The sequence below is a fragment of the Schistocerca nitens genome, chromosome 9 (assembly GCF_023898315.1).
Source record: "Schistocerca nitens isolate TAMUIC-IGC-003100 chromosome 9, iqSchNite1.1, whole genome shotgun sequence".
Taxonomy (NCBI): Eukaryota; Metazoa; Arthropoda; class Insecta; order Orthoptera; family Acrididae; genus Schistocerca; species Schistocerca nitens.
The window spans coordinates 359,192,355-359,219,583 of NC_064622.1; the positions used below are offsets into that span (position 1 = coordinate 359,192,355).

At 39.5% G+C, this 27,229-nt stretch overlaps 1 protein-coding gene across 1 annotated transcript in view; it reads left to right on the top strand.

Annotated features, from left to right (window-relative positions):
- Positions 1-27,229, top strand: part of LOC126203496 (DNA-directed RNA polymerase III subunit RPC2) — a 185,825-nt gene that overhangs the window by 127,309 nt on the left and 31,287 nt on the right. The window contains exons 12-17 of the mRNA XM_049937825.1: positions 539-692; positions 783-883; positions 18,536-18,739; positions 22,482-22,691; positions 23,099-23,280; positions 24,839-25,082. Of these exons, the coding sequence (XP_049793782.1) occupies positions 539-692; positions 783-883; positions 18,536-18,739; positions 22,482-22,691; positions 23,099-23,280; positions 24,839-25,082 (1,095 nt within the window). The remainder of the gene's footprint in view (positions 1-538; positions 693-782; positions 884-18,535; positions 18,740-22,481; positions 22,692-23,098; positions 23,281-24,838; positions 25,083-27,229) is intronic.

The window sequence follows — 27,229 nt, forward strand, 5'->3', positions numbered from 1 at the left end:
AACAGTTTACGTCAACTACCCGAGGCGATGGATCGGCCGCCAGGCAGCCCGTGACAGAGCACTTCATCACCGGCCTCCAAGAAACCCTGATCTTACCCCCTGCGATTTTTTCTTATGGGGGTATGTTAAGGATATGGTGTTTCGGCCACCTCTCCCAGCCACCATTGATGATTTGAAACGAGAAATAACAGCAGCTATCCAAACTGTTACGCCTGATATGCTACAGAGAGTGTGGAACGAGTTGGAGTATCGGGTTGATATTGCTCGTGTGTCTGGAGGGGGCCGTATTGAACATCTCTGAACTTGTTTTTGAGTGAAAAAAAACCTTTTTGAATACTCTTTGTAATGATGTATAACAGAAGGTTATATTATGTTTCTTTCATTAAATACACATTTTTAAAGTTGTGGTATTCTTTTTGAATCACCCTGTATAATGTTGACAGCTACTAGTTCATTAATTTTTAAACCTTTTTAGCAGATTTAAAATTGAGAACCATTTATTTTAATAGTCTTTTATTTATTTTTTGCACTATCACAGGTAACATCTTAGGGATAATACGAGATTACAGCCGACTTATAAGAGTATTCAGGTTGTTACGAAGACGAGGCTTAATAAGCGGATTCATTTCAATATACCCTATGCATAACCATCGGTGTATTTATATCAGTTCTGATGGTGGGCGTCTTTGTAGGTAAGTTTTAATTAATTTATTTTTCTGTCAGTTATTTGCTGAAAATAGTGCTAAACATGCTATATACTGGATTAATCTTCCACATTTCAGGCCATACATAATTGTCCATAAGGGTAAACCACTTGTAAAGCAGCAGCATATTCAAGAGCTTATACAGGGTCTGAGAATTTTTGAAGACTTCCTGAATGATGGTAGGTATAAAGTCACAGTGTAAAATACATTAAAATAAAATTATTATTGAGTTGTGATGATGCCACAGTGTAATATTACATGTTCCTTTTATCAAAATGGTGATGACTGTGTTTCCATACCTCTGTTATCAAGTGTCATGTGTAGTTGGTACCCACAGCTGCTACATATTTCAGAGACACGGCTAAAAAGAAGTGAGCATGTCATATTCTCAGTATACAACAAAATTCATACCAAGATGTGAGTAGGAACGTGCTGCATTTTTAATGTAACATGGAATGTACACTACTCACTTGTAGGATCACAGGTTAGCCACTGCTGGCAGTGGGGATGATTTAGTATACAGCAAGTGGTATTGTCAATGCTCTTACCAAACGTGCATTGCAGAGGACATGATTTAGTATACAGCAAGTGGTATTGTCAATGCTCTTACCAAATGCGCATTGCAGAGGACAGCTACAATGAAGTACCAGTTGAGTGCACTAACAATGCAGTAATAGATCCTAAAATAATGCTAGCAAATTGTAATGTTCATCACTCTGTGGACTGCAGAGATGGGAGAAGTCAAATCATGTGAACTCAGGGTGTATATGACCCGGGACAACCAGGAGATCCGGGAAAAACCCGGGAATTTTTTCACCCGGGAGGAAACCGGGAAAAACCTGGGAATTTTTCGTTATTTTAGGTTTGAGTTAAATTTTTGTAATCTTGACTGGTAAGAATCGATACTCTAACAAAGGATATTACTCTATCTCACTACTGCAGAATAATACTACAACAATAAAACGTGAACGAGAAAAAAATATGAAAATAAAACATAAATTGCAAAGGAAATGTGCCATATACAACAACAAAACACAGTGCTCATACAAACGTTTGCCAACAGCAAAATGTGTCAAAGGCGTTAGGAAGACTATGCAATGCTTCATAAGAACAAAATGTCTCCGATGAGCGTGTCGTCACAACTGTTTAACTAGATTCGTTATAGCAGTTACGTGCGGGCTCATGCGCATGCGTAGTTGAGTGGCGGGGCAAACCGATGTATCTGACCTGAATGACAATTGCGGGTAGAGGAAGGGGCGCCAAATTCATATTCATGAGAAGAAAAAAATCATGTTTCACAAAGACCCTAGCATCCAGCGCACGTTAGTCTACCGATTACTCATGATTTTGAAACGCATCTCTGTTGGTTTTTGAACACACTCTGTAAGTTGATTTCTGAATGAATCATAAGTTAATTTTTGAATGCGTGCCTAGTGTACGTGATGTCTGTCAGGGTAATCCTCGTCGCATTTAGAAATAAACTTTCCTGCAGGCAAAAGGGGACCGGGTTATAAGAGCTGAGCAGAGTAAAGCCGAACGGGTGAACGCCAACGGCTGTCTGATTATGTGGTTGATTGGGTTTGGAATGATCAGCTTTGTTATAATTACTAGCGAAATCCATAGACTACCAGAGTGGAAATAAACGACTAACAGGAATAACAGGTAAGAAAGATTACGTATTATCTTCTCGGTGTATCCAAGAAAATGAAATTTTGTCAGAAAATTTTTGGCCATATCGCTACTCTAGTAAGGGCCAGTTGTACAGTCCCCGTCTAGCAGCCGCTCAACTTATATTCTGGAAGTAGCACAGAAAGTAGTTTGTTCGAACATAACAACGCCTAACCGGAGAATAAATTTTGACAAAGGCAGGAATAGTTCCAGAATTAGTCATGACAAGATTGTTTGTTAGAACGAGGAAGGAGAAGAAACGGGGACGTCAAACCAATTAGGGAAGAATATGACGATTCCAAATTTAAGTAAAAATCTCGTACTACTACTTTTCGATCTCATGCTCGAGAAACTGGGGCGTATGAATGAAATGTGAAACTATTTTCTAACATTAAATTATTTGCTTGTAGTAGGCCTAATAGGCATTTTATGTTGGTCTTCGTGAATTATATTCTGTCGTGTTGTAAAAATGACCATTTGTGCCAAAACAGTCTCGTTTATTTGGTGTGTGTTACAATTTCTGCAGTGTTAGAAAGACCTATTTTGTTTTATCTAGCCGACAGTGACAAAATAAACATAATCAGATCGAGAAACCACACCAGTCATGGGTACTATTTGTATTAACAGCTTACACAGTATTAGACAACGATATTTCAGCCTCTTTTCTTTTATGACATAGCGTAAGATCTTTTAATGTCTTACACATACGAACATACGGGCTTCCTGCGTGATCGTAGCTGCCAAAGCGCGGTGGCGCCTGTTATCTGGCGCTCTCTGACGACTACTGAAACGAACCTGTTTTAACAGGTCGCGGGAAAAATTGCGAATGGTGGTTTGAAAAACGTTACTTTCAAAGTAAATTTCCTTTTTCGCAGGTGGAACTATGTGTGAGAATGTACGATGAATTCCTTACATCACAGAGCGTTTGATGACGAGCCATTAGAAGTATTTCGAGCCCAGATCAGACAATCGTGTCGTTATTATGAGCAAATTGATGTAGTGCTACGGGAAGCTCTCGCTCCTCTGCGGTAGCTAATTTATTTGTGGAAAACTTTGATAAGAATTCAGTGGACTCGGCTAAAAATTTTACTGGCACATTTGTGTGATGTATCTTAAAGTGTAACACGGGCAAGAAAAATCAACATTATATGTGAAAGCTTAGCTTCTGTTGCAGCTTATTAACCTTAGAGACCAATTTTGTACGTGAAAGCTTTGCTTTTCTTGTAGCAACACTATGTATATTAATTTAAAACATAAACTTTTCCTGTTTGTGTATCCGCGCTACTTAACAGTGATGTTGCTATTAGCGGACTACATCATGTGTCCTACGCTCTGAATATCCGCTGTCCCGGCTGGCGTGATCACGTGACATGAGCTATGACTCGCTTACAAAAGCGTATCGCAATCTCGATTACATGGTTCGGAAAGTAACATGCGGTGTTTGGTGGGATTCGAATTTATACTTTCGTGATACGAAAATATACAGCGTACATATTGCTGGGAAAAAAAAAAAAAAAAAACGTGTTTTCTTCCCTGAGTTTCGTTTTTTAAAGTGCCTGGAAATTCTACGCCCATGTATAAAACCATAACCATTCAAAGAATTTAAAGTTTTACAGTTCCGAGGGAAAAATATACTGTCACTTAATAACATGGAAAAAGTGTGTTTTCATCCGGGAGAAAGTGTATTTTTAACCGGGAAATCCGGGAATTTTTTTTCCTTGTCCACGTATACACCCTGGAACTATAACTAAAATCGTAGATGAAGAGAACAGTTCCTCTGACCAGTAGTTCACATATTAAGATTTCTGGACCTAACCGGGAAGCAAGTGTTGCTTGGATGGTGGCACGTGGATATCTCTGATCAGATCACCTGTCAGTTGTTATTAACTACGGTACTATAGTGTACTTGGATGTTATTCACCCTGTGAATAGATGGAACATCTGGAAAACATATCAGGATAAATATATTGAAATCCTAAAAGCAAAACACAGAAGCAGGTGATACTTTACAGAGGATGTGTGCATACTGTATGGGGCAGCATTAGAGAATTTGTGGTAATATCAGTTCTGAAAACCAAATCATTCAGACCAAAAATTGCTGCAGTACTGGATTTGTTGATGCCAAATGCGCAGTAACATTTCCAGAAAGAATAAAAGCTCTAAAAATATACAGAAAGCATGCCTGTAAACCAAATATCATTTACTTGAATTGGATACAGTCAAAAACTTAGCAGGTTGCTCAAGTACTGGAAGAGGAAGCAGTGGCACCTCGTGCAATATTTTGCCAATGTGCTACAGCATTACAAAAATAAACAGATTGTGTTTCATTATGTTGTCATGATAGGTGCGACTTAATATTGTTAGCTTTAACCAATGCACTAAGATCAAGTACATTGTTTATATTGCCACTAAATCTTTCTATTAATGTATCCTACCTCTGGCACTCCTGCTGTACCCCTCACATCACTGTTCCCAAATAACAAACATAGAAAGCAGAAAAGTGCATTGTCAACATTACATCCACAGGTCCTCCCCCTTTTGTATGCTTCTAACGGCTTTGGACAACAATTTAAGTGTGAAGTAGAAACCCAAACTTCCACTTCTTTTATGAGATGACTTACTTGAGATGCTCGGTCGATCTTCCTTGCTGGGTAGCCTACTGCTGCAAACTCTCTACAAAGTTTCATTTGCTTCAACTAACAACGTATATTTGAACTTCAGACATTTTACAAATCCCATTCTTCACATAAATATATATTGTTTAGTAAGCCTCTCATGTCTCCAAATGTCAGAAACAAACTAATTTACATACAAGAAAAAGGTGGCTTAAACATCATGTCCATTCTCAACATGAACCATAATACACGTCATCCCTTCAACAAGGCTAAGACAAAAAGTTTTTTTCAAGAGTACCTTCTCAACTGTTCTCATTATTATAACAATGGTCACTGACACAATTAGCACAGAACAACATCGAAGCTCCATGGTGCTTCTGTTCACTTTCACTAAACTTCCATGGATCGTCCGACAAGTACTTGTCTTTGCCGTTCGACCGCCATGTCTACCTCCTTCTTGCTACTGAATTTCAAACCTGCACATACACAAACATGTGACACGCAGTAAGTAGAATTCTATCATACCACACTCACTTCTAAAATATCGTGTGTTCGAGACGGTAGAGGGCTGACTGGTACTAGAATTTACACTGAAATTCTCGAATCGCTACATGCTTTCATACTAAATTTCCTTCTCTGCTTGCCGTTTTAGCACTATCTATAGCCTTTTGACTTACAAGGGTAGTAAACATAACTATATCGATAATATTAATTTTATGTATATAAACTTAGCTGTTTAAATATATTCCAATTTTATAATTAACAGTTTAACATTGCGAGAAATGAAAGAATCGTATTGTAGCAGCGGGGTTTGAATCTGAGCTGACAAATAGCCAGTCAGAAGGCTTAACTATTGTGCCGTGGCACCAATATGTGAAGTACTGCAAAAAAATCCTTCATACTCTACTTGTAAATCTTTAGAGAGCATTTGACATTTTCCTATGGTGTACTCAGGCAAAATATTCTAAGAACTTGAAAGGGACATCTACCTCCTTCTACTCACATAGTTTGAGCCAGACTGGTGATCCTGTCCCATGCTCTCATCTTGTTAGATTTAAATTAGGGGTAGATCTGTGTAACTCCTTTACTTCCACTTTCTCCTCCAAAGATATACTGGGAAAGGGCCTCTTTAGGAGATCATCTACAGAATTTTCCATGTTGCTTGCACAATACTTTAGACACACTTTCAAAGAAAAATATTGACCTAAATCTGTGAGCAATGTAGCACCCTCAGAGCCAACAGGTATGACATCACATTAGGGCATGCACAGTTGAAAATGGACAGCTGTGCCCTTCTGAGAGTGGATAATAGTGTGGCTGACCATCATTTCAGCATTCGACACTGGTTCCTAGTTATTGCTGATGTAATGTAACCACTTTGTTGGACTACAAAAGTAAATACTCAGATTTTAATTGCTGATGTTTGAAGATTAGATGTATCCCTTTGCTGCAGATAGCTGCACCTGAAATTAGATCCTAGATTCACTGTCAGGCAGTTTGTGTTTTGTTAATCAACTCTATTGAAATGATGCAGCCGAAACAGTTAATATGCTTTACAACTTATTTATTCACACTATAATTGATGTCGCATTGAGCCTGACAAAATCTTGAGCAATACTGAACCTCACAAAATCTATGACAAAACTGAGCCCCCGTGGCTGTTGGTGCTGTTCCGTATAAACATTTCAGTAATGGAAACATGAATATTTAGATTGTTTAACACAACAATTTAGAAGTTTTCAGTTAAAGGTTGCAAAATTTTCCAGAAAAAGTTACATAGTTTGAGTTTAGAAATCATTACAATCATCTCAGAATAATAAACAAGTCTAAATAATATGGCTGACATTTTCAAAACACAGAAATGCAATTCCACAAGAATACTTGGTCCACAAAATGTAATAGCTTTCTAATTACAGGTTGGATTTTGTTGCTAACATATTCCAGGTTTATGTATTTTGCAGATTTGTTAGTTTTAGTATTTGTTTACATTTGCTGAGTCTGCAGCTCGTGGTCTTGTGGTAGCGTTCTTGCTTCCCGCACGGGGTCCCGGGTTCGATTCCTGGCGGGGTCAGGGATTTTTGCTACCTCAAGATGACTGGGTGGTGTTGTGTCGTCGTCATGATCATCATCATCATCATTCATGAAGGCAATGGCAATGGCAAACCACCTCCACTAGGACCTTGCCTAGTACAGCGGTCTCCCACATCGTCCCCTACACTCCTTGGAGTATGGGACATCATCATCATCACATTTGCTGAGCATGATTTTTAATATAAACTATATTTCATGAAAATTTCTTTATAATTCATCATAACTGTACTTAATGTACCAGTTTCCATTCAGGTAGTCAATTAAAACATTATAAATTGTGCTCATTAAGAATTGGTACATTGTGTATACATCATGAAGAGGTATCGAATGATTCACATGGCTGGAAATCAAGGTTTTCATTAAGAGTTGGCCAATTTTGTTACTTTGCTTTGAGAGAACACTAAATAACATGTATTTGTCTGTTTTAATTTGGTGGCAATTTGCATCTGAAGAGAAACGGCATAATTTTTGTGGTATTTTACAGCTCGAATTCAAAGAGAACTGGCATGATTTTAGTGTGATATCTACAATGTGCTATAAACACATTACAGCATGATCACCAGCTGCTACAGAAAGGAAGGCATGGCTGTTATTGTTGTGGTCCTCAGTCCAGAGACTTGTTTGATGCAGCTCTCCTTGCTACTCTTCCCTGTGCAAGCTTCTTCATCTCCGAGTAACTACTACAACCTACATCCTTCTGAATCTGCTTAGTGTATTCATCCCTTGGTCTCCCTCTACGCTCCCCCCCCCCCCCCCCTGCCCACATGCTTCCCTCCAATACTAAATTGGTGATCCCTTGATCAAGTTGTGCTGCAAATTCTTCTTCTCCCCAATCCTATTCTGTATCTCCTCATTAGTTACATGATCGACCCATCTAATCTTTAGCATTCTTCTGTAAGACCACATTTTGAAAGTTTCTATTCTCTTCTTGTCTAAACTATTTATCATCCATGTTTCACATCCATACATGGCTATACTCCATACAAATACTTTCAAAAATGACTTCCTATCACCTAAATCTATATTCAATGTTAACAAATTTTTCTTCTTCAGAAACGCTTTCCTTGCCATAGCCAGTCTACATTTTATATCCTCTCTACTTCGGCCATCATCAGTTATTTTGCTCCCTAAATAGCTAAACTCATTTGCCACTTTAAGTGTCTCATTTCCTAATCTAATTTCCTAAGCATCACTTGATTTAGTTTGACTACATTCCATCCTCGTTTTGCTTTTGTTGATGTTCATCTTATATCAGCCTTTTAAGACACTGTCCATTCCATTCAACATCTCTTCCAGGTCCTTTGCTGTCTCTGACAGAATTACAATGTCATCGTCAAACCTCAAAGTTTTTATTTCTTCACCATGGATTTTAATTCCTGCTCCAAATTTTTCTTTTGTTTCCTTTACTGCTTGCTCAGTATACAGATTTAATAACATCGGGAATAGGCTACAATGCTGTCTCACTTCCCAACCACTGCTTCCCTTTCATGCCCCTTGACACTTTAATAGCCATCTGGTTTCTGTACAAATTATAAATAGCCTTTCGCTCCCTGTATTTGACCCCTGCCACCTTCAGAATTTGAAAGACAGTATTCCAGTCAACATTGTGAAAAGCTTTCTCTATGTCTACAAATGCTAGAAACATAGGTTTGCCTTTCCTTAATCTATCTTCTATGAAAAGTTGTAGGGTCAATAGAGCCTCGAGTGTTCCAACATTTCTACAGAATCCAAACTGATCTTCCCCGAGGTCTGCTTCCACCATTTTTCCATTCGTCTGTAAAGAATTCGCGTTAGTATTTTGCAGCCGTGACTTATTAAACTGATAGTTCGGTAATTTTCACACCTGTCAACACCTCCTTCCTTTCGGATTGTAATTACTATATTCTTCTTGAAGTCTTAGGGTATTTTGCCTGTCTCATACATCTTGTTCACCAGATGGTAGAGTTTTGTCATGGCTGGCTCTTCCAAGGCTATCAACAGTTCTAAAGGAATGTTGTCTACTCCCAGGGCCTTGTTTCGACTTATGTCTTTTAGTGATCTGTCAAATTCTTCACACAGTATCATACCTCCCATTTCATCTTCACGTACACCCTCTGCCATTTCCATAATATTGCCCTCAAGTACATTTCCATTGTATAGACCCTCTGTATACTCCTTCCACCTTTCTGCTTTTACTTCTTTGCTTAGAACTGGTTTTCCATCGAGCTCTTGATATTCACACATATGGTTCTCTTTTCTCCAAATGTTTCTTTAATTTTCCTGTAGGTGGCATCTGTCGTACCCCCTAGTGATATATGCCTATAAATCCTTACATTTGTCCTCTAGCCATCCCTGCTTAGCCATTTTGCACTCCCTGTCGATCTCATTTTTGAGATGTTTATATTCCTTTTTGCCTGCTTCATTTACTGCATTTTTATATTTTCTCCTTTCATCAATTAAACTCAATATCTCTTCTGTTACCCAAGGCTTTCTACTAGCCCTTTTTTTTACCTACATGATGCTGTACTGCCTTCATTATTTCATCTCTCAAAGCTACCCATTCTTCTTCTATCGTATTTCTTTCCCCTGTTCTTGTCAATCGTTCCCTAATGCTCTCTCTGAAACTCTTTACAACCTGTGGTTGTTTCAGTTTACCCAGGCCACATCTCCTTAAATTTCCACCTTTATGCAGTTTCTTCAGTTTTAATCTACAGTTCATAACCAATAAATTGTGGTCAGTGTCCATGTCTGCCCCTGGAAATGTCTTACAATTTAAAACCTGATACCTAAATCTCTGTCTTACCTTTATATAATGTATCTGAAACTATCCAGTATCTCCAGGCCTCTTCCAAATATACAATCTTCTTTCATGATTCTTAAACCAAGTGTTAGCTACGATTAAGTTATGCTCTGTGCAGAATTCTACCAGGCAACTTCATTCCTTTCCCCCTTCCATATTCACCTACTACTTTTTCTTCTCTTCCTTTTCCTACTATTGAATTCCAGTTCCCCATGACTATTAAATTTTTGTCTCCCTTCACTATCTAAATAATTTCTTTCATCGCATCATACATTTCTTCAATCACTTCATCATCTGCAGAGCTAGTTGGCATATAAACTTGTACTACTTTGGCTGGTGTGGGCTTTGTGTCTCTCTTGGCTATAATAATGTGTTCACTATGCTGTTTGTATCAACTTACCCGTGCCCCAATTTTTTTTTATTCATTAATAAACCTATTCCTGGATTACCGCTATTTGATTTGGTATTTATAACCATGTATTCACCTGACCAGAAGTCTTGTTCCTCCTGCCATCAAACTTCACAAATTCCCACTATATCTAACTTTAACCTATCCATTTCTCTTTTCAAATTTTCTAATCTACGTGCCTGATGAAGGGATCTGACATCCCACATTCTGATTCTTAGAATGCCAGGCATGGCTAGATTTCTTTTATTCAATACATCTACATCTACATTTATACTCCGCAAGCCACCCAACGGTGTGTGGTGGAGGGCACTTTACGTGCCACTGTCATTACCTCCCTTTTCTGTTCCAGTCGCCTATGGTTCGCGGGAAGAACGTCTGTCTGAAAGCCTCCGTGCGTGCTCGAATCTCTCTCTATTTTACATTCGTGATCTCCTCGGGAGGTATAAGTAGGGGGAAGCAATATATTCGATACCTCATCCAGAAACGCACCCTCTCGAAACCTGGCGAGCAAGCTACACTGCGATGCAGAGCACCTCTGTTGCAGAGTCTGCCACTTGAGTTTGCTAAACATCTCCGTAACGCTATCACGGTTACCAAATAACCCTGCGATGAAACGCGCCGCTCTTCTTTGGATCTTCTCTATCTCCTCCGTCAACCCGATCTGGTACGGATCCCACACTGATGAGCAATACTCAAGTATAGGTCGAACGAGTGTTTTGTAAGCCACCTCCTTTGTTGATGGACTACATTTTCTAAGGACTCATCCAATGAGTCTCAACCTGGTACCCGCCTTACCAACAATTAATTTTATATGCTCATTCCACTTCAAATCGTTCCGCACGCATACTCCCAGATATTTTACAGAAGTAACTGCTACCAGTGTTTGTTCCGCTATCATATAATCATAAAATAAAGGATCCTTCTTTCTATGTATTCGCAATACATTACATTTGTCTATGTTAAGGGTCAGTTGCCACTCCCTGCACCAAGTGCCTATCCGCTGCAGATCTTCCTGCATTTTGCTACAATTTTCTAATGCTGCAACTTCTCTGTATACTACAGCATCATCCGCGCAAAGCCGCTTGGAACTTCCGACACTATCTACTAGGTCATTTATATATATTGTGAAAAGCAATGGTCCCATAACACTCCCCTGTGGCACGCCAGAGGTTACTTTAACGTCTGTAGACGTCTCTCCATTGATAACATCATCCTGTGCTCTGTTTGCTAAAAACTCTTCAATCCAGCCACACAGCTGGTCTGATATTCCGTAGGCTGTTACTTTGTTTATCAGGCGACAGTGCAGAACTGTATCGAACGCCTTCCGGGAGTCAAGGAAAATAGCATCTACCTGGGAGCCTGTATCTAATAAAGCGAGTTGGGTCTCACACGATCGCTGTTTCTGGAATCCATGTTGATTCCTACAGAGTAGATTCTGGGTTTCCAAAAACGACATGATACTCGAGCAAAAAACATGTTCTAAAATTCTACAACAGATCGACGTCAGAGATATAGGTCTATAGTTTTGCGCATCTGCTCGATGACCCTTCTTGAAGACTGGGACTACCTGTGCTCTTTTCCAATCATTTGGAACCTCCCATTCCTCTAGAGACTTGCGGTACACGGCTGTTAGAAGGGGGGCAAGTCCTTTCACGTACTCTGTGTAGAATCGGATTGGTATCCCGTCAGGTCCACTGGACTTTTCTCTGTTGAGTGATTCCAGTTGCTTTTCTATTCCTTGGACACTTATTTCGATGTCAGCCATTTTTTAGTTTGTGCAAGGATTTAGAGAAGGAACTGCAGTGCGATCTTCCTCTGTGAAACAGGTTTGGAAAAAGGTGTTTAGTATTTCAGCTTTACGCGTGTCATCCTCTGTTTCAATGCATCATCATCCCGGAGTGTCTGGATGTGCTATTTCGATCCACTTACTGATTTAACGTAAGACCAGAACTTCCTAGGATTTTCTGTCAAGTCGGTACACAGAATTTTACTTGTGAATTCACTGAACGCTTCACACATAGCCCTCCTTACGCTAACTTTGACATCGTTTAGGTTCTGTTTGTCTGAGAGGTTTTGGCTTCGTTTAAACTTGGAGTGAAGCTCTCTTTGCTTTCGCAGTAGTCTACTAACTTTGTTGTTGAACCACGGTGGGTTTTTCCCGTCCCTCACAGTTTCACTCGGCACGTACCTGTCTAAAATGCATTTAACGATTGCCTTGAACTTTTTCCATAAACACTCAACATTGTCAGTGTCGGAACAGAAATTTTCGTTTTGATCTGTTAGGTAGTCTGAAATCTGCCTTCTATTACTCTTGCTAAACAGATAAACCTTCCTCCCTTTTTTTATATTCCTATTAACTTCCATATTCAGGGATGCTGCAACGGCCTTATGATCACTGATTCTCTGTTCTGCACTTACAGAGTCGAAAAGTTCAGGCCTGTTTGTTATCATTAGGTCCAAGATGTTATCTCCTCGAGTCGGTTCTCTGTTTAATTGCTCGAGGTAATTTTCGGATAGTGCACTCAGTATAATGTCACTCGATGCTCTGTCCCTACCACCCGTCCTAAACATCTGAGTGTCCCAGTCTATATCTGGTAAATTGAAATCTCCACCTAAGACTATAACATGCTGAGAAAATTTATGTGAAATGTGTTCCAAATTTTCTCTCAGTTGTTCTGCCACTAATACTGCTGAGTCGGGAGGTCGGTAAAAGGAGCCAATTATTAACCTAGCTTGGTTGTTGAGTGTAACCTCCACCCATAATAATTCACAGGAACTATCCACTTCTACTTCACTACAGGATAAACTACTACTAACAGCGACAAACATGCCACCACCAATTGCATGCAATCTATCCTTTCTAAACACCGTCTGTGCCTTTGTAAAAATTTCGGCAGAATTTATCTCTGGCTTCAGCCAGCTTTCTGTACCTATAACGATTTCACCTTCGGTGCTTTCTATCAGCGCTTGAAGTTCCGGTACTTTACCAATGCAGCTTCGACAGTTTACAATTACAATACCGATTGCTGCTTGGTCCCTGCATGTCCTGACTTTGCCCTGCACCCTTTGAGGCTGTTGCCCTTTCTGTACTTGCCCGAGGCCATCTAACCTAAAAAACCGCCCAGTCCACGCCACACAACCCCTGCTACCCGTGTAGCCGCTTGCTGCGTGTAGTGGACTCCTGACCTATCCAGCGAAACCCGAAACCCCACCACTCTATGGCGCAAGTCGAGGAATCTGCAGCCCGCACGGTTGCAGAACCGTCTCAGCCTCTGATTCAGACCCTCCACTCGGCTCTGTACCAAAGGTCCGCAGTCAGTCCTGTCGACGATGCTGCAGATGGTGAGCTCTGCTTTCATCCCGGTAGCAAGACTGGCAGTCTTCACCAAATCAGATAGCCGCCAGAAACCAGAGAGGATTTCCTCCGATCCATAGCGACACACATCATTGGTGCCGACATGAGCGACCACCTGCAGATGGGTGCACCCTGTACCCTTCATGGCATCCGGAAGGACCCTTTCCACATCTGGAATGACTCCCCCCCCCCCCCCCCCCCCCCCCCCCCCCGGTATGCTCACGGAGTGCACATTGGTTTTTGTGGTATACACCACTTCTAACAAACACCGAACAACGCGCTCCAGTACGCGGCCGCCAAATACATCGCTGACCGCACTTCTCTGGGCGGCCCGCTGCTTCCATCGCTGGCCGTCTTCACATGCACGCCCCCTTACGTGGCCGAGAAATACATCGCTGGCCGCACTTCTCCGGGCGGCTCGCGGCTACCATCGCTGGCCGCCTTCGCGCGCCCGCGTTTGTCAGCACCCAGCAATTGGCTACGCCAGGAAATATTGCGATTGGTTTTCCCTGGAAAACAGCGACCCCAGCCGACGGCACCATTAACTAGCAAGCCTTATATAAACCCGCCGCCGCAAACGACAGTTCTCATCGGGAAGTGCAGTACGCCGTGTTCCAGCTGCTTGTGGATGACTCGCCGCACCACTCGAGGTTACCTGGCTGCTCGGCGGAAATCTTGCGACTTCACTTGGGGAGACTGAACTTCACTGGACTTGGGAATAATTACGGGACGTGCACCCCACCATGCACATTCGGACATTGGTATAACCAAACTTTAATTCTGCATTACTTCTGAGTGTGAGCCTGGGTAGACGCTTGGCTAACATAATTGTTAAAAAGTGATTTGTGATTTAATAAACCAGACTGAAGAGGTTATTGTGTTATTCCTGGTTATAACAGTTTTCTTCCCCTCTCTTGCTGCCATATCCCTAAGGGGCCCCATTACGCGTCTGATGTTGGAACTCCCAACTACCAGTAAGCCCACCCTCTGCGACCGCCCAGATCTTGCAGACTGAGGAGCAACCTCTGGAACAGGACAAGCAGCCATGTCCCGCCGAAGATCAGTATCAGCCTGAGACAGAGCCTGAAACCGGTTCTACAGACAAACCGGAGAGGCCTTCTGTTAAGCCCTCCAGAATGTCTTTCGCCCTCTGCCACACCTCGAGACGACCTCCCACTCTACCGCAGGTGAGGGATCAGCCTCAATGTGGGCAGTATCCCGGGCAGCCACAGTCGTAGTCCGATCGGGGAATGTGTGGGACGAGCTGGCCGTCCCCGACAAACCCCCATCCGGACCCCCACAGTGATGCCCATTGGCAACAGCCTCAAGCTGTGTGACCGAAGCCAACACTGCCTGAAGCTGGGAGCGAAGGGACGCCAACTCAGCCTGCATCCGAACACAGCAGTTGCAGTCCCTATCCATGCTAAAAACTGTTGTGCAAAGAACGTCTGAACTAATCTACAGAGAGCACAAACAAATTGACAAAAAATTTAAACGGTTATTAAAATACAAGATTGCCTATGCTCGGCAGCGGAAGGAGACTACGCGATTTAAACTATTCAGGTACTAAAAACGCGATGCTACAACTCTCAAATACTATAATACTAAATTTATGAATTAAACAATGCAAGTACCAAAAACACGCAAAGAAAATAAGAATTAAACTATGTAACAAATAAGTGAGCTAGGAGTATATGACTTTCTGCTGGCAGCTGCTTATCCAACGGCGGCAGGGAGCACCTCAGGATACCATTTTGGTGATCCATGTGGTGTATTATAAAAAGACTGCATTGGGCTTGTGACAGCAGTAGCATACTACGTGAACTGCCAACTAATACTGCAAACTGCCTGCTTGAAGACATAGCTTCCGACTCATTTGATCTCCATGTAAAGAATTTGATTGAAAAATACCTTCCATTAAATAAAATATTGGGATAATTACAACAAATTTATTAGAAACATATGTAAAGCTACACTTACAAGTTACTTCTCTTCATAATGAAAAGGTGATGCTCAGAGAATTAGACTGATTAAGAAATTTGACACTAAAAGCAGTAAATGAGTTTTGCTATTTGAGCAGCAAAATAACTGATTGTGGCTGAAAGAGAGAGGATATCAAATGTAAACTGACACTGGCAAGAAAAGCATTTCTGAAATAGAGAAAGTTGTTAACACAAATATAAATTTAAATGTTAGAAAGTCTTTCCTGAAAGTATTTGTCTGGAGTGTAGCCATGTATAGAAATGAAATATGGACGATAAACAGTTTAGACAAGGAGAGAATAGAGGCATTTGAAATGGGGTGCTACAGAAGAATGCTGATGATAAGAGGAGTAGGTTGCGTAACTAGGGAGGAGATACTGAATTAAAATGGGGCAACAAATTTGTGGCGCGGCTTGACGTAAAAAGGGATTAGTTGATAGGACACATTTTGAGACATTAAGGGATCATAATTTACTATTGGAGTGAAGTGTGGGGGATAAAAATGATAGAGGGAGATCCAGAAAGGAATACAGTAAGCAGATTCATAAGGATGTAAGATGCAATAGCTATTCAGAGATAAAGATGGAGAGTTGCATCAAACCAGCCTTTGGACTGAAGATCACAACAGCATCAACAACAACAGCAGCAACAACACAACTATTTCACAAATATCTGCCACCTAAGATTATAGCCAGCTCATGACAATATTTGGAGGTTCTTAGAAGGAGTCAGTGTTAGAAGGCAAGCCAATTTTTTACCTACATGAAGAGGTTGAAATCACTTGGAACCAAATCTTGGCTGATACAGCATTTCTTGTGATCTGGAAATTTCAATATAAAATTAACAGTTTTGGTCACCACTGGCCATCTTGAAATCAGAAGACAGATGCCATGGTTCACTTCGACCACTGCAGAAACTACTTCGTTAATGTGAACCATGGCACCTGTCTTACTATCTGAAGACAGCCAGCAATCACCAAAACTAGTTATTTAGTATTGAAATTGTTGTGAACAAGGCTGTGTCCAGCCTCCTGTATTGCAGAAAACCACCATCAAGCAACAGAAAATGGACTGGGAGTGGCCAAATTTTGGTCAAAGGCTATATGATATGTTAACTATGCACCTGTGTATGTTTCTGATGTGAGAATAAATAAATAAATATAAATATATCTAAAAACAAAGATGATGTGACTTACCAAATGAAAGTGCTGGCAGGTCGACAGACACACAAACAAACACAAACATACACACAATATTCAAGCTTTCGCAACAAACTGTTGCCTCATCAGGAAAGAGGGAAGGAGAGGGAAAGACGAAAGGATGTGGGTTTTAAGGGAGAGGGTAAGGAGTCATTCCATCCCGGGAGCGGAAAGACTTACCTTAGGGGGAAAAAAGGACGGGTATACACTCGCATACACACACATATCCATCCACACATATACAGACACAAGCAGACATATTTAAAGACAAAGAGTTTGGGCAGAGATGTCAGTCGAGGCAGAAATGCAGAGGCAAAGAAATATCATAGTGGTAATGACTTCACTGTCATGGTGCAATGTGAGACAGTAAAATGCAGAAGAATCGGATATTTTCACTGAATAGTTTCCCTGCAGTCATTTGAGAATAATTACAGAGCGACAAATCTGCAGTTCTCCATTTTTTATGCAAACAGTAAAACATTTTTCAAAAATTATTTCAATAGAGGATCCAACTTTGCTTCATTTGCATGCACTTACCTGATACTGTTGTTTGAATTTTATACAGAAATCTACATAGTGGCCTGTAAACAAATTTAACGCCACGCCAGACAAGTTGTCTGACTGTAGATACTTACAATTAGTACTGCCCATGCGAATCTAGGTTGGGTTGCTAGTTTTTAATATTCTGGAAGACAAATGTTAACTTCTTATAGTCATAAAAGAGTTCCAGTTATATCCCTGTTAAAAACTTTGTCCATTTACTGAAATATTAGACCATGGTACTCATACTCTATAAAGAATAACAATGTGTTATTTTAACTATTTTATTGAAATCATTGAATATTTACAACACGAATGTAGGAGGAAAGTCCTTGTACTTTAATACAGCAAACAAACTGAAAATGCACACCTCAAAAGTTTTTACGTTAGTACTGATATAAAAAGCACAGGTTATTTTATGGATTTGTCACTAATATTTATCTGAAAAAGCAAAATGTAAATATCTTTTATTTTTCCCGACCAAGTCAATCACTTTTTCCTGAAAACTCTGTTTTTTCAACCTTTTTCTGTGGATCCTAAGAAAACTGTCAATGCCAATTGTACTTCTGAGCCACATCTTCACTCTACGCAGTGTGCTGAGGGACACTTTATGGTGCAAGTTGTGGGGAGGGGGAAGTTTCTTCCATTCTACTGTATTAAACTTCCCAGATGCTTGAGACTCTCTACCTTCCTCACTCATTCCCCAGCAATTGTTATTCCAGTTGTGACACTTATTCTTCATTGTTTTGATAGTAATTTTTCACTTACTTGGAAAAATTTCGTCCGTATCAGTGTACTATTCATTGCTATATATTCCATTGCTCCTGTACATCCTCCTTGTTTCCTCAAAATATCTGCAAATACCATTGAAAGTAAGTTCCAGCCAGTAATTCTGTCTCGTAATTTTATAGTTTATTGAAAGAAGTCAGTTGTTGTTAAAATGTCTAGCAGAGTTTGTACAGTGAACTGAAGGCCACATTTTCTACTCTTTATTTATAGATATGTATTCAAATCAAACCAGTACTAGTTGTTTAAGGCCCATGCAGAAGATTTAAGTGAAACAGTACATAAATGTATTTAAAGGAATGGCAGATATTGAAACAATATAGTTCTCAAGTGTAATTATGTACTATGCTTGTGTTAATGTATTTGTTTGCTGAACCAGTATAACTTTATTCATTTATGCTTTTGAAGGTCTTGTGGAGTTTCTTGATGTAAATGAGGAGAATGATAGCCACATTGCATTGTCTGAAGCTACCATTGATCCTCGACTCACAACCCATCTCGAGATTGAACCATTCACTCTGTTGGGTGTTTGTGCTGGACTTGTTCCTTATCCACACCACAACCAAAGTCCAAGAAATACATACCAGTGTGCTATGGGGAAGCAAGCCATGGGTACGTATAAAACTTCTTGCAAGGTTTTTATTTTTCATATTGCAGATAAATAACATTTATACATTTATAAAATGGAAAAACTTATACAAGGGGTCCTTGGATTCTGGGGAGACATAGGAACTTGCAAGGCAATACTGAACCTCCAACTTACTTTAGAAGATAAACTGAAGACAAACCTACATTTACAGATTTAGATAAAAAATCCGAAGCTAGCAGGGGTGAAATGCATGGCGTAATTTTAGAATCAAAGGGTATGAAAGGGAGGCAGTAGCTGAGAAGGGAAAGAGATGGGGCTGTAGCCTACCCAAGTATTATTCAGTCTGTACATTAACAAGCAGTAAAGAAAGAAAACCAAGGAAAAAGTTAAGTTGAGAATTAAAGTTCTGTCAGACAGAGGAAGAACTTCAAAAATCAGTTGAATAAAGTGGATAGTATTTTGAAAAGAGGTTATAAGATGAATATTGACAACAGTAAAACTATGGTAATGGAATGTATTCTAATTAAATCAGAAGTGCTGGTTGGGGTATCATTATAGATGATGAAATACTAAAAGTAGTAGATGGGTTTTCTTTCTGAGCAAAATAACTAATTATAACTGAAGTGGAGTAAAATACAGACTGGTCCAAGCAAAAAAAAAAAAAAAAAAAAAAAAAAAAAAAAAAAAAAAAAAAAAAGAAGTTTGCTAAGATTGAATATAAATTTAAGTGTTAGGAGGTATTTTTTGAAGGTTTTTGGAGTGTAGTGTTGTACAGAAGTGAAACATGGGTGATAAACAGTTCAACAGGGACAGAATAGAAACTCTGATCAGATTGGATAACTAAGGAGGAAGGACTGACTTGAAATGGGGAGAGAAGAAATTTATGGCAGAATTCAATTAAAGGAAGTACGTGGTTGACAGGACAGATTGTGAGCAATCAAGTTGTCAATTTGGTAATGGAGTGATAGCTGGAGAGTAAAAATTGGAGAGAGAACAAGGCTTGAGTAAGGTAACCAGGTTCAAAACAGGTGTAGCTTCAGTATCTTTGCAGAGATGAAGAAGGCACGCATAGAACAGACTAACATAGAGAGCTGCACAAACCAGTCTTTGGGCTGAAGGCCACAACAACGCAGTGAACTTGAACTCCAAGAAAATTGTAGAGGTTGTTCAGTGACATTTTCTGAGTATTTTAGTGCAAAAGATTCATTGTCACCAGTGACTCGTTACAGAGTAACTGCATTTAGTTTTGAGAACAATAGACTGGTGGGGATGGTCCTGTTCATGGCCAGCTTAGTCATCACACGTGTTACCAATGAACTTCTTCTGTGGGAATGTTAGGATCCTAGGTTATGAGGCCTCTGTGAACCCTCACTTGGATCTGATTGCTAGGACTTTTGCAGTCACAGAAGTTGTATGCCAAACTCCTGTTATTGTTGAGCATGTAAGACAGTCCACATTGTGTCTCTGTACACATTGCTGCAATCGTGGTGATCGACAGTTTGAACAGTACTTATAATGGAACATCCTGCATTTTTTAATATGTTGCATACTTATGGAACAAATTGAACTCATTACAATAAAAGTGTTTGTTTTGTCTGAGGTTTCTGCATTTCTTTGTTTTTTGTATTGTATATTTTGGTGATTGCATGATTACAGGCTTTTTCCACTGTTGTGAAGACATTTCCAGAGAAACAAAGGTAACTGGGTAACAAACCAAATAAATCATAATTACATTATTACCCTGTTAGAGGCCTCTGTAGACCACAAGTCTCCTATACCAAAGAACCCCTGAATAACCACCAAAATTTTGTCAATGGAATTTGGGTTCACGTAGTGTAAATAAGAACAGGAAAAATTCATGAAAATGATTGGTTTTTAGTAAAACAACACAAAATTTTTGATTTTGATGACACATAGTGAAATTTGTCATTTTCTAGTATAAAAATGTTATAGATCTGAGACGACAGTTTAACAATATTTGTAACTGATAGTTGCTGAACATTGACATTACATTTTCCTTTTTTTAAAAGATGAGGTTCATACGTAATCTTAAAATGACAGTTCATTTCCTACATAACGACGTATGAAGTGATGTGAACAGTAGCACTGAAATAGGAAAAAAATAACAATGGGGTGGCAAGAAATAGCACCAAAATTGGCAAATAAATAACACTGAACTTGAGATAAATCATTGAATCTGGCAAGAAGTAACACAAAATTTGACGAGATATAAAGACAAATTTGGCAAAAAATAACCCTAAAGTTGGCAAAAATAACACTAAATTTGGAGAAAAAAACACCTAATTTGGTAAAAAGTAACACATAATTTGGCAAAAGTAATTGAAAATTTGGCAAAAAAGGAAACACTCAGAATTTGGTAAAGAAAAAAAACTTTGAATTTTGCTAAAAGAACAAGGAAGTCAACAAAAAAGAATCAAAATTGGCAAAAAATACCAAAATTCACAAAAAATAGCACAGAAATATACAAAAAATAGCACAGAAATATGCAAAAAATAACACCAAAATTTGCAAAAAATGGGATTGAAAATTGAAAAAAAAGGGTACTTAAACTTGCAAAAAATTTCACCAAAATTTGCAGAAAGTATCACTGAAATTTGTAGTAAATAGCACCGAAATTTGCAAAAAATAGCACCGAAATTGAAAGAAAAAGAGCATCAAAATTGGAGGCAAATAACACTGAATCTGGAGACAAATAACATGGGGGGGGGGGGGGGGGGGACGCCAAAAGAGACAAAATAAAATAACATTGAATTTGGCAACAAAATGGCACTTAGTGTGGCAAAAAAAGCACTAAATTAGGTGAAAAATAACACCAAACTTGGCCACAAAATAAAATGATTTTTTCTTGTCCCTGTACTATAAGTGTGCCTTTATGTACAGGTATGCGACCAGTCCAAGTGTAATTTCTTATATGCTTTTTTTGGTGTTTACAATTAATTGTGGCCTACATGCTGTAGTATGATCATTGCTTCATTAGAGGTTCCCTCCCCTCCCATCCCCACCCCCCACCTTGCCTCCCCCCTCCCATCCCCACCTTGCCTCCCCCCTCCCCCGTCAAACTGCAGATACAGAATCAGCCCCTGATGTAGGAATCATGGGGAAAGAATCTCACAGTGCTTGCCGGCAGCCACCAAGGACGTTCAGCCCATGCTGCTTGCTCTATCTTTTGTTGGCCCTCTGATAGATAGGACATACTTCCTTCCTTATTCCTACATGGACTTAGGTCCCCACACACATTAAACTTATTTTTCTCATCCTGGCATCAACCTGCCAACCCTCACCCTCCATTCTTTTTGTTGTGATTGTCTGCAACTCAACGTGTCATTTTTACTGTGAGTAGCAGTCTGTAGTTTTCTTAATATTGTTGATATCCAACCTGGACTTTCCATTGTTATTAGGTCCTTATAAGTTACTCTTCTAATTTGATGACCTCTTGGTCTCATAAAGACTGACTGACTGCATAACAGATTTTTTCTGGGTGCACCTAATTGTATTTCTTGAAGGAATAAACCATTATTTATCAAATGAAAATTTCTCTTTCTCCTTTAATGCTCTCAGAGGTTGCTCACACCTAGTCTGTCCTGATGCGCCTGTACACTTACAACCATTATCATAACATGTTTGTGGTAGTATTGTATTTGGGAGTACAAAATTTTTCTTTTTACATTATTTAATTAGTATAGTTTTAATAATAAGCATAGTTTTAAGAATAAATGTGACCTAATCTAACTATCTTTTTCACAGGTACAATTGGTTATAACCAACGAAATCGGATAGATACATTGCTGTATAATTTGGTATATCCACAGGCACCTATGGTGAAGTCTCATACAATTGAACTGACAAACTTTGATAAAATTCCAGCGGGACAAAATGCAATTGTAGCTGTTATGAGCTACAGTGGTTATGACATTGAGGATGCCCTAATAATAAATAAAGCATCCATCGATAGAGGTACAGTAAGTGAATCTCATTTGTTCGTCATATTTAATTAAATTGTACCAAGGATTTTAATTAATTCTTTGAGACTCACTTGAATATTCACAAACTATTATGATGTAACTGTGTAAATGTAACCCTACTACCCAAGTTGTTCAAGATGGGGTTGGGATGCATTCAGATAATTCAGTATTACAAATTGTTTGATTATCCTGTGTGTCACTTGTTAACGTCAGTTATACATTTACATTTATATTTCAAAGAAACCCATTTTAACTAATAGCAAAATTTTCCAAAAGAATTAACTGCAAATTACAGTGTAGAGGATTGTTTTACTCTCTGCACATTGCTTAACTAACTCGTATTTCCTATAATGGCTAAAACTGTTTCACATAATACTTATCAAAATTTTACGTTCATAGGTTATGGAAGATGCCTTGTTTACCGAAATGCTAAATGTACTCTTAAACGTTATGCAAATCAGACGTATGACCGTATTTTGGGTCCCCTGGTTGACCCAGAAACAAAGAAACCAGCATGGCAACATACTTGTTTAGATGCTGATGGCATTGCTTCACCAGGAGAGAAAGTGGAAAACAGGCAGGTATGTGAATATGATCTCAAAAAAAGTGTACATTGTGATTCTGATTCATTATGTATGTCACAGGTTCAGCTAGTTGCTATTCTTCGTCGTGTTTTATGTGGTCTTTAAAAAAGCATTTATGTGACGTATGTCAGGGAGACGTAACAATAAGTGAGAAATAAAAGGAAATGCAGTGTGTATATATGAGGAAATTTCATGTGGATTGTTCATAAACATGAACTGCTAAAAGTGTTTACTGATCTTTTTGGAGACTATCAGCTCTTTCATGACACAGTAGTCACATCACTGTCACATCCAGCTGCACTGACAACTTGATACACCTTTTGTTGCTTAACAAATCCTTTTCATGCATTCATCTATATGTTAGGAATAATCGCTGTCTTTACTTTTTCTCACTCAGCACGCTTGTTGTTAATTGAACTATATTTACTACAGGCCTGTCTGACAGGTAATTACTTAGGAAACCTTGAATGGTTACCCATTGTCTATAAAATTTGTACCTGCCATGGATTTACTACCTGTCTCTTTCTGCCTGTTAAATTCTTTCTCCAAACATATGTCAGTTGTACGAGAAATCGTACTACTACCTTCCTTTTTCTTTGTCCTCAATAAATTTCTTTGATACTATTTTGCAATTTTATGTTTATACTGAGATGATGCTGAAGCATGTGGGCCCTAAGTTTTGTTAATCATGGTCTGCTATTGTTTTAATAAAGGACAATATTAGCCATGCTCTAAATACTGCCACATACACTCTTGTTAATTTTTTGGTTAATGAGCACTCTTAGCATAAATTGCCCCCCCCCCCCCCTCAAAGAAAGAAAGAAAATTATTTCAGTGGTGTTTGCACTTCTATTTCTTTGACACTGCATTACATTGTTATGGTAATATACCAAGCAACTCAAAGTAAACACAGTGAGCAAGGTGTCACAGTGGTAAGACACTGAACTGTAATCTGGGAAACAGAAGTTTAAATCCTTGTCTGACCACTCTGACAATTTTTCTATGGTTTCTAAACATTGCTTAAAGCAAATGCCAGAATGGTTCCTGTGTTTTCTCAACATTGCTTAAAGCAAATTACAGAATAGTTCCTTTAAAAAAGACAGGGTCAAATACCTTCACCAATATTAGTATTTGTCCAGTTCTAATGATATCATTAACAGGACACTAAATGACGGTTTCCCTGCCTTACTTCAAAGAATACTCTTGGGGGCAAAAATGCTATAGCAATGTAGTTAGTATATAACAGTTATGGGTGTTTTCATCTAAAGCTAGACTCTTCACTAACATAGATTTTAGATGTTGTTATGCAGAGATTAGTCTCTGCATAGCACATGAAATTTGGAAGTATTATACCACTGGTATTTCATTGTATGTTTAAAGCTTGCTCTACAGTTTGAAGCTTTTTGTTGGTAAAATTTCAAAACTATAACTTAAGGTGATTATTTTACAACTACAGTCATATTTTACATCACATTTAACTCTTGACTCCTTTAAGAATTTTGTATCATTTTCTTTTCAGTGTCACTTAATAGCCAATGCTGTTTCTCTCTTTTAGTGTCTTGTGAATAAGTCAATGCCAACAGTTACACTGAATCCAGTTAACACTGGGCAAGAGCAAGCTACAGAATACCGTGATGTTCCAATTAGTTATAAGGGTGCAGAGCCATCATATATTGAGAAAGTAATGGTTTCATCTAATAACGAAGAAGATTTCTTAATTAAAGTTTTGCTCAGACAAACAAGACGGCCTGAAATTGGTGACAAGTTCAGTAGCCGACATGGACAAAAGGGAGTAGTTGGTAAGATTACTTTCATTTAGCAGACTTTTGTATTATGCCATGTGCTATAAGATAAAGTTGAAATTAAATTTCATTGCAGTATTTATTAGTGTGTTGGAAAACAGTGTTTAATAATGATATATATATAGAGGGAAACATTCCACGTGGGAAAAATATATCTAGAAACAAAGATGATGTGACTTACCAAAAGAAAGTGCTGGCAGGGCGATAGACACACAAACATACACACAAAATTCAAGCTTTCGCAACAAACGGTTGCTTCATCAGGAAAGAGGGAAGGAGAGGGAAAGACGAAAGGATGTGGGTTTTAAGGGAGAGGGTAAGGAGTCATTCCAATCCCGGGAGCGGAAAGACTTACCTTAGGGGGAAAAAAGGACAGGTATACACTCGCGCGCACACACACACACACACACACACACACACACACACACACACACACACACACACACATATCCATCCGCACATACACAGACACAAGCAGACATTTGTAAAGGCAAAGAGTTTGGGCAGAGATGTCAGTTGATGTGGAAGTACAGAGGCAAAGATGTTGTTGAAAGACAGGTGAGGTATGAGCGGTGGCAAATTGAAATTAGCGGAGATTGAGGCCTGGCGGATAACGAGAAGATAGGATATACTGAAGGGCAAGTTCCCATCTCCGGAGTTCTGACAGGTTGGTGTTAGTGGGAAGTATCCAGATAACCCGGACGGTGTAACACTGTGCCAAGATGTGTTGGCCGTGCACCAAGGCATGTTTAGCCACAGGGTGATCCTCATTACCAACAAACACTGTCTGCCTGTGTCCATTCATGCAAATGGACAGTTTGTTGCTGGTCATTCCCACATAGAAAGCTTCACAGTGTAGGCAGGTCAGTTGGTAAATCACGTGGGTGCTTTCACACGTGGCTCTGCCTTTGATCGTGTACACCTTCCGGGTTACAGGACTGGAGTAGGTGGTGGTGGGAGGCTGCATGGGACAGGTTTTACACCGGGGGTGGTTACAAGGGTAGGAGCCAGAGGGTAGGGAAGGTGGTTTGGGGATTTCATAGGGATGAACTAAGAGGTTACGAAGGTTAGGTGGACGGCGGAAAGACACTCTTGGTGGAGTGGGGAGGATTTCATGAAGGATGGATCTCAATTCAGGGCAGGATTTGAGGAAGTCATATCCCTGCTGGAGAGCCACATTCAGAGTCTGATCCAGTCCCGGAAAGTATCCTGTCACAAGTGGGGCACTTCTGGGGTTCTTCTGTGGGAGGTTCTGGGTTTGAGGAGATGAGGAAGTGGCTCTGGTTATTTGCTTCTGTACCAGGTCAGGAGGGTAGTTGCGGGATGCAACACGACACGAGAAAGTTGTGAACACGGCTCATCCACTTTACAGTCAAACACCGTGACCACTTAACCATGACACTGTAGGTATTTAGTTCAGCTCAATATTGCATTCGTTAAGCTTAGGCCATTCACTGTTTCTGTTTCTCATTTTTTTCACAGTTCAGTACTTATTCTTCCAGTTTTCATACTTGATCTGTGTTGAGTTCTTGATGGGCTATCCACTTGGCCATCTAACAACTAAATCTGAGGAGGATGCAATGGGGAGTTTCCCATGTAAGAAGCAGTCATGCTCCAATCTCCCTTCATCCACCAAGGTTATTTTACACTCTTCTCCTTTCAGTATGGATGTGAGCTGAGGAAGTGATCAGGAATGCATCAGCGTTAATTTTTTGGGACTCTGTGATTATTACTGACAGGCTTATGGAATAGAGAGACCTCGGTTCGACAGAGAAGCAAGAAAAATCACTTTCCGAAATTTCCTCCTTTAAGTAAATGTACGTCACTTCTTGTAATGTAAGAAAGATCATTCTCTGCATTAAAGAATGTCCCGGCAGAAAAATGCATGAGCCTTAATGAGAAGAATTTGAATTATTATTTATTTATCATAAGGCATGTAGTGCTGGGAGCCTCAAAAGACATGCTTAGCTTGCCTTTGATGCAGCTATTTTCATTTAAGCAGAGGGGCTACATTTTTAAGAGAATTGGACTATGTCAGGAAAAAAAGGTATTCTGAAGAAATTGGCTGTGGCCTATAGTAATGAACTAACCCTAGCATTTACCTAAACTGAATATATGAAACCACAAAAAAACATTTTCAAGGT